Source organism: Callithrix jacchus, chromosome 5 (assembly GCF_049354715.1).
Source record: "Callithrix jacchus isolate 240 chromosome 5, calJac240_pri, whole genome shotgun sequence".
NCBI lineage: Eukaryota > Metazoa > Chordata > Mammalia > Primates > Cebidae > Callithrix > Callithrix jacchus.
The window spans coordinates 95,917,918-95,930,823 of record NC_133506.1 but is presented as its reverse complement, the minus strand read 5'-3'; the positions used below and the strand labels follow the sequence as shown (position 1 = coordinate 95,930,823).

The 12,906-nt window shown below is 39.6% G+C and overlaps 1 protein-coding gene across 19 annotated transcripts in view; it reads left to right on the top strand.

The window, feature by feature from the left end:
* Nucleotides 1-12,906, top strand: part of BCAS3 (BCAS3 microtubule associated cell migration factor) — a 754,554-nt gene that overhangs the window by 242,785 nt on the left and 498,863 nt on the right. For all 19 annotated transcript variants that reach the window (XM_078373699.1, XM_078373700.1, XM_078373696.1 and 16 more), the window contains one exon: nt 5,881-5,957. In XM_078373699.1, the coding sequence (XP_078229825.1) occupies nt 5,881-5,957 (77 nt within the window). The remainder of the gene's footprint in view (nt 1-5,880; nt 5,958-12,906) is intronic.

Sequence of the window (12,906 nt, the reverse complement as noted above, 5' to 3'; positions counted from 1 at the left end):
GTCTCCAAGAAATGTGGGACTATGTAAAGAGACGTAACCTACGTTTGATAGACATACCTGAATGTGACAAAGAGAACAAATTCAAGCTGGAAAATACTCTTCACGATATTATCCAGGAAAATTTCCCCAACCTAGCAAGGCAGGCCAACACTCAAATCCAGGAAATACATAGAACACCACAAAAATACTCCACAAGAATAGCAACCCCAAGGCACATAATCATCAGATTCACCAGGGTAGAAATAAAGGAGAAAATACTAAGGGCAGCCAGAGAGAAAGGTCGGGTCACCCACAAAGGGAAGCCCATCAGACTCACAGCAGATCTCTCGGCAGAAACTCTACAAGCCAGAAGAGAGTGGGGACCAATATTCAACATCCTTAAAGAAAAGAACGTCCAACCCAGAATTACATATCCATCCAAACTGAGCTTCATAAGTGAAGGAAAAATAAAATCCTTTGCAAACAAGCAAGTACTCAGAGATTTTGTCACCAGCAGGCCTGCTTTACAAGAGCTCCTGAAAGAGGCACTACACATAGAAAGGAACAACCTGTACCAGCCATTCCAAAAACACACTAAATGCTGCAGAGCATCAACAAAATGAAGAATCTACATCACTAATGGGCAAAACAGCCAGCTAGCATCAAAATGGCAGGATCAAATTCACACATAACAATATTAACCCTAAATGTAAATGGGCTAAATGCACCAATCAAAAGACACAGACTGGCAAACTGGATAAAAAACCAAAACCCATCAGTGTGCTGTATACAGGAAACCCATCTCACATGCAAGGATACACAAAGGCTCAAAATAAAGGGATGGAGGAAGATTTACCAAGCAAATGGAGAGCAAAAAAAAGCAGGAGTTGCAATTCTCATCTCTGATAAAATAGACTTTAAAGCAACAAAGATCAAAAGAGACAAAGAAGGTCATTACATATTGGTAAAAGGATCGATACAATAAGAAGAGCTAATGATCCTAAATATATATGGACCCAATACAGGAGCACCCAGATACATAAGGCAAGTTCTTAATGACTTACAAAGAGACTTAGACTCCCACACAATAATAGTGGGAGACTTAATATTCCACTGTCAATATTAGACAGATCAACCAGACAGAAAATCAACAAGGATATCCAGGGCTTGAGCTGAGACCTGGAACAAGCAAACCTGATAGACATCTACAGAACTGTCCACCCCAAATCCACAGAATATACATTCTTCTCAGCACCACATCACACCTACTCTAAAATTGACCACATAATTGGAAGTAAAGCACTCCTCAGCAAATGCAAAACAACTGAAATCATAACAAACAGTCTCTCAGACCATAGTGCAATCAAGTTAGAACTCAGAATTCAGAAACTAATCCAGAACTGCACAGCTTCATGGAAACTGAACAACTGGCTGTTGAATGTTTATTAGATAAACAATGAAATGAAGGCAGAAATAAAGAAGTTCTTTAAAACCAATGAGAACGAAGACACAACATGCCAGAATCTCTGGGACACATTTAAAGCAGTCTCCAGAGGAAAATATATAGCAATAAGTGCCCATATGAGAAGAGTGGAGAGATTTAAAATTGACACCCTATCATCAGAATTGAAAGAGCTAGAGGAGCAAGATCAAAAATCTCAAAACCCAGCAGAAGACAAGAAATAACTAAGATCAGAGCAGAACTGAAGGAGATAGAGACACGAAAAGCCCTTCAAAAAAATCAATAAATCCAAGAGCTGGTTTTTTGAAAAGATCAACAAAATAGACAGACCACTAGCCAGACTGATAAAAAAGAAAAGAGAGAACAACCAAATAGGTGCAATAAAAAACGATAAAGAGGAAATCACCAGAGATTCCACAGAAATTCAAACCATCATCAGAGAATATGACAAACAACTCTATGCACATAAACTGGTAATTATGGAAGAAATGGATAAATTTCTGGACACTTGTGTTCTCCCAAGCCTAAACCAGGAGGAAGCCAAAACTATGAATAGACCAATAACGAGGTCTGAAGTCGTGGCAGCAATTAAGAACCTACCACACAAAAAAAGTTCAGGTCCAGATGGGTTCACAGCCGAATTCTACCAGACACAGAAAGAGGTGCTGGTACCATTCCTTCTGAAACTATTCCAAATAATCCAAAGAGAGGGAATCCTTCCCAAATCATTTATGAGACCAACATCATCCTGATACCAAAACCCGGCAGAGACCCAACAAGAAAAGAAAACTTCAGGCCAATATCCATGATGAACATAGATGCAAAAATCTTCAATAAAATACTGGCAAGCCAATTGCAACAGCACATCAAAAAACTTATCTACCATGATCAAGTAGGATTCATCCTGGGAATGCAAGGCTGGTTCAACATACACAAGTTTATAAACATAATTCACCACATAAACAGAACCAAAACCAAAAACCACATGATTATCTCAATTGATGCAGAGAAGACCTTTGACAAAATTCAACAGCCCTTTATGCTAAAAACCCTCAATAAACTCGGTATCGGTGGAACATATCTCAAAGTAATAAAAGCTATTTACGACAAACCAACAGCCAATATACTGAATGGGGAAATACTGGAAGCATTCCCTTTGAAATTCGGCACTAGACAAGGATGTCCTCTTTCACCACTCCTATTCAATATAGTACTGGAAGTTCTAGCCAGAGCAAGCAGGCAAGAAAAAGAAATAAAGGGTATTCGAATAGGAAAGGTTGAAGCCAAATTGTCTCTATTTGCAGACGACATGATAGTATACCTAGAAGACCCCATCGCCTCAGCCCCAAAACTCCTGAAACTGATAAGCAACTTCAGCAAAGTCTCAGGATATAAAATCAATGTGCACAAATCACAGGCATTCCTATACACCAATAACAGACTTAAAGAAAGCCAAATCAAGAACGAACTGCCATTCACAATTGCTACAAAAAGAATAAAATACCTAGGAATACAACTCACAAGGAACGTAAGGGACCTCTTCAAGGAAAACTACAAACCACTGCTCAACAAAATAAGAGAGGACACAAACAGATGGAGAAACATTCCATGTTCATGGTTAGGAAGAATCAATATCGTGAAAATGGCTATACTGCCCAAAGTAATTTACAGAATCAACGCTATCCCCATCAAGCCACCATTGACTTTCTTCACGGAACTGGAAAAAACCACCATGAACTTCATATGGAACCAAAAGAGAGCCCGCATAGCCAAGTCAATTCTAAGCAAAAAGAACACAGCGGGGGGCATCACACTAGTGGATTTCAAACTATACTACAAGGCTACAGTAATCAAAACAGCATGGTACTGGTACCAAAACAGAGATATAGACCAATGGAACAGAACAGAGGCATTGGAGGCAACACAGCATATCTAGAACCATACAGTCTTTGATAAACCTGACAAAAACAAGCAATGGGGAAAGGATTCCCTGTTTAATAAATGCTGTTGGGAAAACTGGCTAGCCATGTGCAGAAAGCAGAAACTGGACCCCTTCCCGACACCTTACACTAAAATTAACTCCAGATGGATTAAAGACTTAAACATAAGACCTGGCACCATAAAAACCCTAGAAGAAAATCTAGGCAAAACCATTCAGGACATAGGAGTAGGCAAGGACTTCATGACCAAAACACCAAAAGCATTGGCAGCAAAAGCCAAAATAGACAAATGGGACCTAATGAAACTCCACAGCTTTTGCATGCCAAAGAAACAGTCACTAGAGTGAATCGGCAACCAACAGAATGGGAAAACATTTTTGCAGTCTACCCATCTGACAAAGGGCTGATATCCCAAATTTACAAAGAACTCAAACAGATTTACAGGAAAAAAACAAACAAGCCCATTCAAAAATGGACAAAGGATATGAATAGACACTTTACAAAAGAAGACATACATGAGGCCAACAAACATGAAAAAATGCTCATCATCACTGGTCATCAGAGAGATGCAAATCAAAACCACATTGAGATATCATCTCACGCCAGTTAGAATGGCAATCATTAATAAATCTGGAGACAATAGATGCCGGAGAGGATGTGGAGAAAAAGGAACACTTTTACACAGTTGGTGGGAGTGTAAATTAGTTCAACCATTGTGGAAGACAGTGTGGCGATTCCTCAAGGCCTTAGAAATAGAAATTCCAGTTGAACCAGCAATCCCATTACTGGGTATATATCCAAAGGACTATAAATCGTTCTACTATAAGGACACATGTACACGAATGTTTATTGCAGCACTGTTTACAATAGCAAAGACCTGGAACCAAGCCAAATGCCCATCGATGATAGACTGGATTGGGAAAATGTGGCCCATATACACCATGGAATATTATGCAGCAATCAGAAATGATGAGTTTGTGTCGTTTGTAGGGACATGGATGAATCTGGAGAACATCATTCTCAGCAAACTGACACAAGAACAGAAAATGAAATACCACCTATTCTCAGTCATAGGTGGGTTATGAAAAAAGAGAACACATGGACACAGGGAAGGGAGTACCAAACACTGGGGTCTGTTGGGGGGAAGAAGGGAGGTACAGTGGGGGAGGGGAGCTGGGGAGCGATAGCCTGGGGAGAAATGCCAATGCGGGTGAAGGGGAGGAAGGCAGCAAAACAGACTGCCGTGTTTGTACCTATGCAAATGTCTTGCATCTTCTGCACATGTACCCCAGAACCTAAAATGTAATAAAAAAAAATTTCTCTCCCTAATTAAAAAGAAAAGATGAATTTACTCAGTCAGAGTAATCTATTATGTAAATACTACACAATTTATATTAGAGTATGTTGCCTTTGTATAATTTTTAGTGTATTTTTATTCTATATGTTTATATAATATGCATTCAGTAGATAATAGTAATATTACAGTTAACCTGAGGTCTGTTTTCCAGAAACCCAAAGCATTGCAAACATACTCCTTCAAGCAGTAGCATAAATGAGCAGTTTTTTAAAAAGTGAGCAATAAAATGAGAAAGCTTTTATTTATGTGGACTTTCTTTTAGGGTCTGTCTCTTCTCTATAAGTTTATAATTTTCTTTTTAAGATGACAATTCAGAATAGATGGCAATTTAGGGAGCTGGGTTGAAAACGGCTGTACTGGAAGCAATAGTAAGGTGTGCTTCTTTAGTGCTTTTGAGCACAGCAATAGGAACATGATCAGAATGGCTGTCGAGTGGCGTGTAGGGGAAACTGAGCAGTGAAGAAAACAGACAAATTCTTCAATTTACATATCATTCTAATCAAGTTGGAGGAAGATAGAAAATAAATGGTAAATATATGTCATAGAACAATTTACTGTTTTTATTGGCTAGAACTGGAAGCAAGAAGAATGATATTGAGTGAAATATAAATACAAAAGATTATGCAGTTCCCCATCATCTTTCTGTGGAGGAAGCTTTTCAGTTTCTTGTCCTCATTGGCCTCAGTGAGGTTAAATACTGTTTTCTCCCCATCACAGTATCATGTCTGATAGTCTTATTTATCTTTTGCCCTTACATTCATGAACCCATCATATCCTCTCTCTCTCCTCTCCCAAAATCCTTCCTTGATTTATGAATGTTAGATTTAAAACGGCCCTTCTTAACTTCATTCTCTTGTTTAGGAATAACTGTATAAAATGCCCAGTGTTTGTCAAAAGTGATGACAAATTCTTTCCAGATTTGTTTTTTATTGGGACAGAGTTAAAAATCCAAAGAAACAAAACAGAGGAGGAAAAAAATGAAGCTCATTTACTGTCAAAATAATGACTAGCATTATGGGAATTTTATGTGAGACTTGAAAACATATAAGCATGTGATTTTTCTATTTTTCTGGCATCAACATGATGCACCAGTAGAAAAGTTATTAAGAAATTTCTCAATAGTGTCATTTGAAATTTTTCAGGCTGCTATCCATGTCCAGGGCCAAACATGAATCCTGTTGCTCTTGGGAGCCGCTGGCTTGCTTATGCAGAAAACAAGGTAAGATATGGCCTGTGTTTGGATTATTTGTAATGAAGTAAGTGTTGAAGGACTTTCCATAATAAATACCTATGCCCCATAGGTGATTACCAATAATAAATGTTTAACTTACTAGTTCATTTGCTTTGGTTTGGGTTTAATTTTGCAACTAATAATTGAATTCTTTTAAGGATTCTTAAATCTTTGACAGTTCTCATTAAGTCCAGACTCTGTAGAACCTTAATTTTTTAAGCTTGGTTTTATGGAGAGAACTTTATCCTATTAATACTAGAGTGCAGCATTGAGATTACCCCAGTAGTGATATTAAGGAAAGTAGTTTCTGACTTTTTAGAAATCAGGAGGCAGAGGTAATGTCTATCTTCATTGGTAGATTAGAAGCCTGGGCATAGAATAATTTAATTGCCATTAACCATATGCTAACAACTAGATCTAAACAAGGGTTCAGACTTTTCTTCTTTTTTGAGATAGTATCTCACTCTGTCATTAGTCTGGAATACAGTGGCACTATCTTGACTCACTGCAGCCTCTGCCTTCTGAGTTCAAGTGATTCTCCTGCCTCAGCCTCCCAAGTAGCTGGAATTACAGGCATGTGCCACCATGCTTGGCTAATTTTTGTATTTTTAGTAGAGATGGGGTTTCACCATGTTGGCCAGGATGGTCTTGATCTCTTGACCTTGTAATCCAACCACCTCAGCCTCTCAAAGTGCTGGGATTACAGGTGTGAGTCACCACGTCTGGCCCTAGCCATTTGTTTTAATGATTACATCATATATGTTCACCTTCTATTACCTTTTTCAGTTATTTATTAATTTATTTAAGGTCATCATGTTAAGTGAAAATACTGTATTTATACACTAGGAATTTTATTTATGTCAAATTCAAGGAAAAAGGTAAATTTGAATCTTCAAAAAGAAAGGTAAAATTCTTTTAATTTCATTAATTACCCTGCATGTGAATGTAGAATGAAATCTGAAGCATTCTACAGATTTCAAAGAAGATCTACTATTTTTGGTTATGTTTTTGCTGGTTGCATAGTTAACAAGTGTATCTTGGGATTAATATAAATTAGTATGAAATAGTTCTTGACAAGGTTAGGATGTGGTAAGTAAAGTAATTATTTGGTAAAGCCACAGGGCTACTAGATCTCTAGCCTCTGGAATGTACAAACATCAAGAAACTACTGAAGAACATTATTTTTCTGGATAAATTCTTTGAGATCTTAATCATGAGTCTGTCTGCAACTACTAGGTATGTTACATCTTACTCAATTCAGTGTTTATATTCCATCCTGTCCTTTCTCTTGATTTTCTGGTATATCTTGTAAAAATAGCTCTTTCAAATTATTCTTTTCTAACAAGACTGGAGGAATACAAGTAAGTGCAGTGACACAATGGTATCTTCTAATATTTATATCTATCTGTAAAGCATTTCCTTTGAGTACTGGAGACATCCAAGGCAAAGATGTATAAATTGTCCCTTGGATCTTGTGGATCTATTCTCACATGTGGAGAACTGCCCGTTTGAAAGTGGAGATAATATGTGAATAATTACATATTGTCTTTGAGGGGAAAGAACTCCCTTCATAGATGCATAGCCTGAATAGGCGCCAATTGTTTTCCCTCTTGAGGAACACGTTAATATCTGGTGTCATGTACAGAGACCAGACAATGTAGTGGCCTTCACAAGGAGTTTGTGAATCAAATGTTGTACCTTCATTTTGCAAATATTTCTAGATAAATGTCCTTACATAGAATTTTCTTTTTTTCCTTCTTTCTTTCTTCCTTTTTTTTTTTTTTTTTTTTTTTGAGGTGGAGTTTTGCTCTGTTGCTGCCAGGCTGGAGTACAGTGGCATGATCTCAGCTCACTGCAAACTCCGTCTTTCAGGTTCAAGTGATTCTCCTGCCTCAGCCTTCTGAGTAGCTGGGACTATAGGCATGTGCCCCCACACCCAGCTAATTTTTGTATTGTTTTAGTAGAGACAGGGTTTCACCATGTTGGTCAGGATGGTCTTGATCTCTTGACCTTGTGATCCGCCCACCTCAGCCTCCCAGTGTTTTGGGATTACAGGTGTGAGCCACTGTGCCTGGCCACATAGTATTTTCATAAGACCTAGCATTTATTAGTTTCTAATTGTTTTAGCTTTGGGGCTTAGTATGGAATTATAAAATTGAATTGAATTTTGGGGTAACAGTCTCCTTCAGTGAAAATGTTCTTTGACTGTAAAATCTTGAGAAGCAATATATCTTTTTTTGGTTTTGTTTTCTTTTAAGATTCATGGGGAACACGTGCATGTTCATTATATAGGTATATTGTGTAAGGGTGGTGATTGAGCTTCTAATGTATCCATCACCCAGATATTGAACATTGTACCCAATAAGTGATTTTTCAACCCTCAGCTGCTTCCTACCCTCCCCCTTTTGGAGTCCCCACTGTCTATTAGTTCCATTTTGATCATCATGTGTACCCATTGTTTAGCTCTCATTTATAAGTGAGAACATGCTATTTTTGATTTTCTGTTTCTGAGTTAGTTCCCTTAGGATAATGGCCTCCAGCTCTATGCATGTTGCCACAAAGAACTATTTCATTCTTTCAGTGGCTGCATAGTATTCCATGTTGTGTATAACCATATTTTCTTTATTCAGTCAACTGTTGATAGACACTTAGTTTGGTTCCATGCCTTTGCTATTGTGACTAGCACTGCAATGAACATACAAGTACAGGTCCTTTTAAAAATGATTTCTTTTCCTTCGGATAGATACCCAGTGGTGGGATTGCTGAGTGTCATGGTAGTTCTATTTTTAGTTTTTTGAGAAATCTCCATACTGTTTTCCATAGAGGTTGAAGTAATTTACATTTCCACCAACAGTGTATAAGGATCCCCTTTTCTACATATTCATGCCAATATCTGTTTTTCATTTTTTAAGAATAGCCATTTTCGGCCAGGTGTGGTGACTCATGCCTATAATCCCAGCACTTTGGGAGGCTGAGGCTGGTGGATTATGTGAGGTCAGGAGTTTGAGGCCAACATGGTGAAACCCCGTCTCTACTCAAAATACAGAAAATTAGCTGGGTGTGGTGGCTCAGGCCTTTAATACCAGCTACTTGGTAGGCTGAGGCAGTAGAATCGCTTGATCCTGGGAGGTGGAGGTTTCAGTGAGCTGAGATCATGCCATTGAACTCCAGCCTGGGCAATAAGACCAAAACTCTGTCTCAGAAAAGAAAAAAAAAAGGCCATTTTCACTGATGAAAGATGATATCTTGATGTGGTTTTTAATTGCATTTCTCTGATAATTAGTGATGCTGAGCATTTTTTTTCAATACTTGTCACTTAACGTTTCTTTTCAGAAATGTCTGTTTATGTCCTTTGGGGTTCTTAGGGGTTTTTCATGGAGTTTGTTTCTTTTCTTGTTCAGTTGTTTGAGTTTCTTGTATATTCTTAGTTGAAGGTATAATTTACAAATATTTTCTCCCTTTGTGTAGTTTGTCTGTTTATCGATTATTTCTTTTGCTGTGCAGGAACTTTTTGGTTTAATTAAGCCTCATTTGTCTATTTTTGTTACGTTTGTTTTTGGGGTCTTTGTCATAAATTCCTTGTCTAGGACAATTCTAGGTTTTCTTCTAGAATTTCTATAGTTTTAGGTCTTACATTTAGATCTTCAATCCATCTTGAATTAATGTTTCTGTATGCTGAGAGATAGGGGTCTGGTTTCATTCTTCTGCTTATGACTAGCCAATTTTCTCAGCTCCATTTATTGCATAGGGTGTCCTTTCTCTATTTTGTATTTTTGTCAACTTTGTTAACAAAAAAGATCAGTTGCTTTTAAGCATCTGACATTATTTAGTTCTCTATTCTGTTCTATTGATCTATGTATCTTTTTTTTCTTTTTCAGACAGAGTCTTGCTCTGTTGCTCAGGCTGGAGGGCAGTGTTGTGATCTCTGTTTACTACAACTCTGCTTCCTGGGTTCAAGTGATTCTCTCTCCTCAGACTCCTGAGTAGCTGAGACTACAGGCACATGCTACCACACCTGGCTAATTTTTGTATTTTTAGTAGAAATGCAGTTTTATCATGTTGGCCAGGCTGGTGTTGAATGCCTGATGTCAAGTGATTCACCCACTTTAGCCTCCCAAAGTGCTGGGATTACAGGCGTGTGCCTCTATACCCAGCCTCTGTCTATTTTTGTACCAGTACCATGCTGTTTTAGTTACTGCAGCCTTGTAGTATAGTTTGAAATTCACAGCCTTGTAGTATAGTGTGATGCTTCCTGATTTGTTCTATTTGCTTAGGACTGCTTTGGCTATTTAGGATTTAGGCCTTTTTTTTTTTTTTTGCTTTTATGTGAACTTTAGGATTGTTTTTAAAAGATCTATCTTCAAGTTCTGAGATTCTCTCTTTTGCCTGATGTCGTGAATCGTTAAAACTTTCTAATGTGTTTTTTGTTTCCTCCAATATATTCACTTCCAGAATTTCTTTTTTTTATTTTTCTGTTTAAAAAATTTAAAAATTTAGCTTTTTTTTTAAGAGACAGGATCTCACTGATCTTACTGTGTCATCCAGGCTAAAGTTCAGTGGTGCAATCATGGCTCACTGCAGCCGTGACTCTCAGGGATCAAATGATTCTCCTGCCTCAGCTTCCTGACCGAGTAGCTGGGTCTACAGGTGTGTGACACCACACCAGGTAAATTTCTTTTTTTTTTGGTAGAGATAGGGTCTTGCCTTGTTGCCCAAGCTGGTCTTGAACTCCTCGGCTCAAGCAGTCTTTTCTCCTTGACCTCCCATAGTACTGGGATTACAGGCATGAGCCACTGTACTTGGCCAGAATTTCTATTTGACTCTTTTAAAAAATATCCATCTCTCTGGTAAATTTCTCATTTGTATTCTGAATTGTTTTTCTGATATATCTGTATTATTTTTCAGAAATTTCTTGTATCTCACAAGATTGTTTTAAATTATTTGAGTCCTATGTCTGGGATTGCACAAATTTCTTTTTGATTGAATCTGTAGCTGGAGAATTGTGTTTCTTTGGAGGCATCATATTTTCTTCATTTTTCATGTTTCCTGTATCATTACATTGATATTTGCACATCTGGTGCAACAGTTACCTCTTCATATTTTTACATTTATTTTCATAGATGAAGATGTATCTATAGTACTGGTTGGATAGGGCAACTTGGTCTTGGTCTTGATTCTGGGTGTATACAGTAATATAGTCTTTTTTTTTTTTGCTGTATACATCATTAGGGGTATGTATTATCTACTTAATAGGTTAGGGTGTGTTTATTAGTGGTGGCTGTGGTGAAGTTTTGATGGAGACTGAGTTGCCAGGTTGGCTGGTCATCAGTATGCAGTGGTGGCAGCATTGGGCTGAGTATGCCTATACTTGTGCCCCAGATTGATGTACATTGGCACCTATATTGGTGGTTACAAGTGGGCTGATTCTTGGTCCTCCAGGTAGCTTGCTTGGATGCTGGTAGTGGCAGTGGTAAATGATGTGGGTGGGCTGTGTCTTGGGCCCCTGGGTAGCCAGTGTGACATCATGATAATAGTAGCAGTGGCAAGATGATTCTTTTTGTCCCTGGTGGTGTGTGTTGATGTTGGTGGTGGCTGCAATGGTCTGGGGCTTCAGGAGTCAGTTTTCAGGCCTGTAGTTGGAGCTTCCAGGTAGGTACCAGCTGTGGGGGCATGGTAGGGAGATAAGGCCAAACTTTAGACTCCCTAGAGGAGTGCTTATGTACCCAAAGAAGTGGATTGGGTTGGGCAATCCAAGGACCCTGGGTTATGTGTTCTGTCTTGGGGGGTTGAGGGCAGAACTACGCTGGGTAGGGTTGTTCTCAGGCCCTGCAGCGGTGAGAGCAGATACCAGCTATGGTAGGTGGGAACAGGGTAATCCTAGGAATAGTTCTTGGGTGAGTGGCTGCCTCTGGAGAGGTTAGGTCTGGCCTCAGTAGCCACAGCTAGGTTGGTGGGTGGGGAAAATGTGTCTCGTTCACACCCCAGTCCTAGTGGGGCTCACCCCCCAGTCCTCGTGGCAATGGCATATACCTGTCTAACCCCCATCCCTGGCTGCAGGAGCCTCTGCCCAGCTCACAACCAAGTCTCAGTGGCACCTCATGCATGTCTCGTCTCTGTCCTGGTAGCACTTGCTTTCCTGCATTGGTAGCTGCTACAACCTATGCTTTACTTGATTCTCAACCCCTACTGCAGGAGTGTGCCCAGATCACACCCTATTTCCAGCAGTGACAGCCTGAGGTTCCCCCCCGCCCCGAGACTGAGTCTTGCTCTGCTGCCTGGGCTGGAGTGCAGTGGTATGATCTCAGCTTACTGGAACCTCCACCTCCAGGTTCAAGCAATTCTCTTGCCCCAGCCTCCTGAGTAGCTAGGATTACAGGCATGCACTACCATGCCTGGCTAGTTTTTGTATTTTTCGTAGAGACTGGTTTCACCATGTTGGCCAGGCTGGTCTTGAACTCCTGATCTTGTGATCCACCTACCTTGGCCTCCCAAAGTGGTGGGATTACAGGCGTGAGCCACTGCACCTGGCCTCTGAGCTGTTTGTTTGTTTGTTTGTTTTTTTAACACCTCAGTCCCAGCATTGCTAGGCCCCTGTGCAGCATGCCATCTGCCAATAATTAAGTTTGAAGATGGTGTCTTACTGGTCATGGTGTCTTGTGCCTGTAGTTCAGCTACTTGGGAGGCAGAGGTAGGAAGATTGCTTAAGTTCAGGAGTTCTGGGCTGTAGTGCACTATGCCAACTGGGTGTCTGCACCAAGTTCAGCATCAATACAGTGACCTCACAGGAGTGGGGAACCACCAGGTTGCCTATGGAGGGGTGAATCAGCCCATATTGGAAATAGAGCAGATCAAAATTCCCATGCTGATCAGTAATGGGATGGCAACTGTGAATAGCCATTGTACTCCAGCCTGTGCAATGTGGTAAGACCCTGTCTCT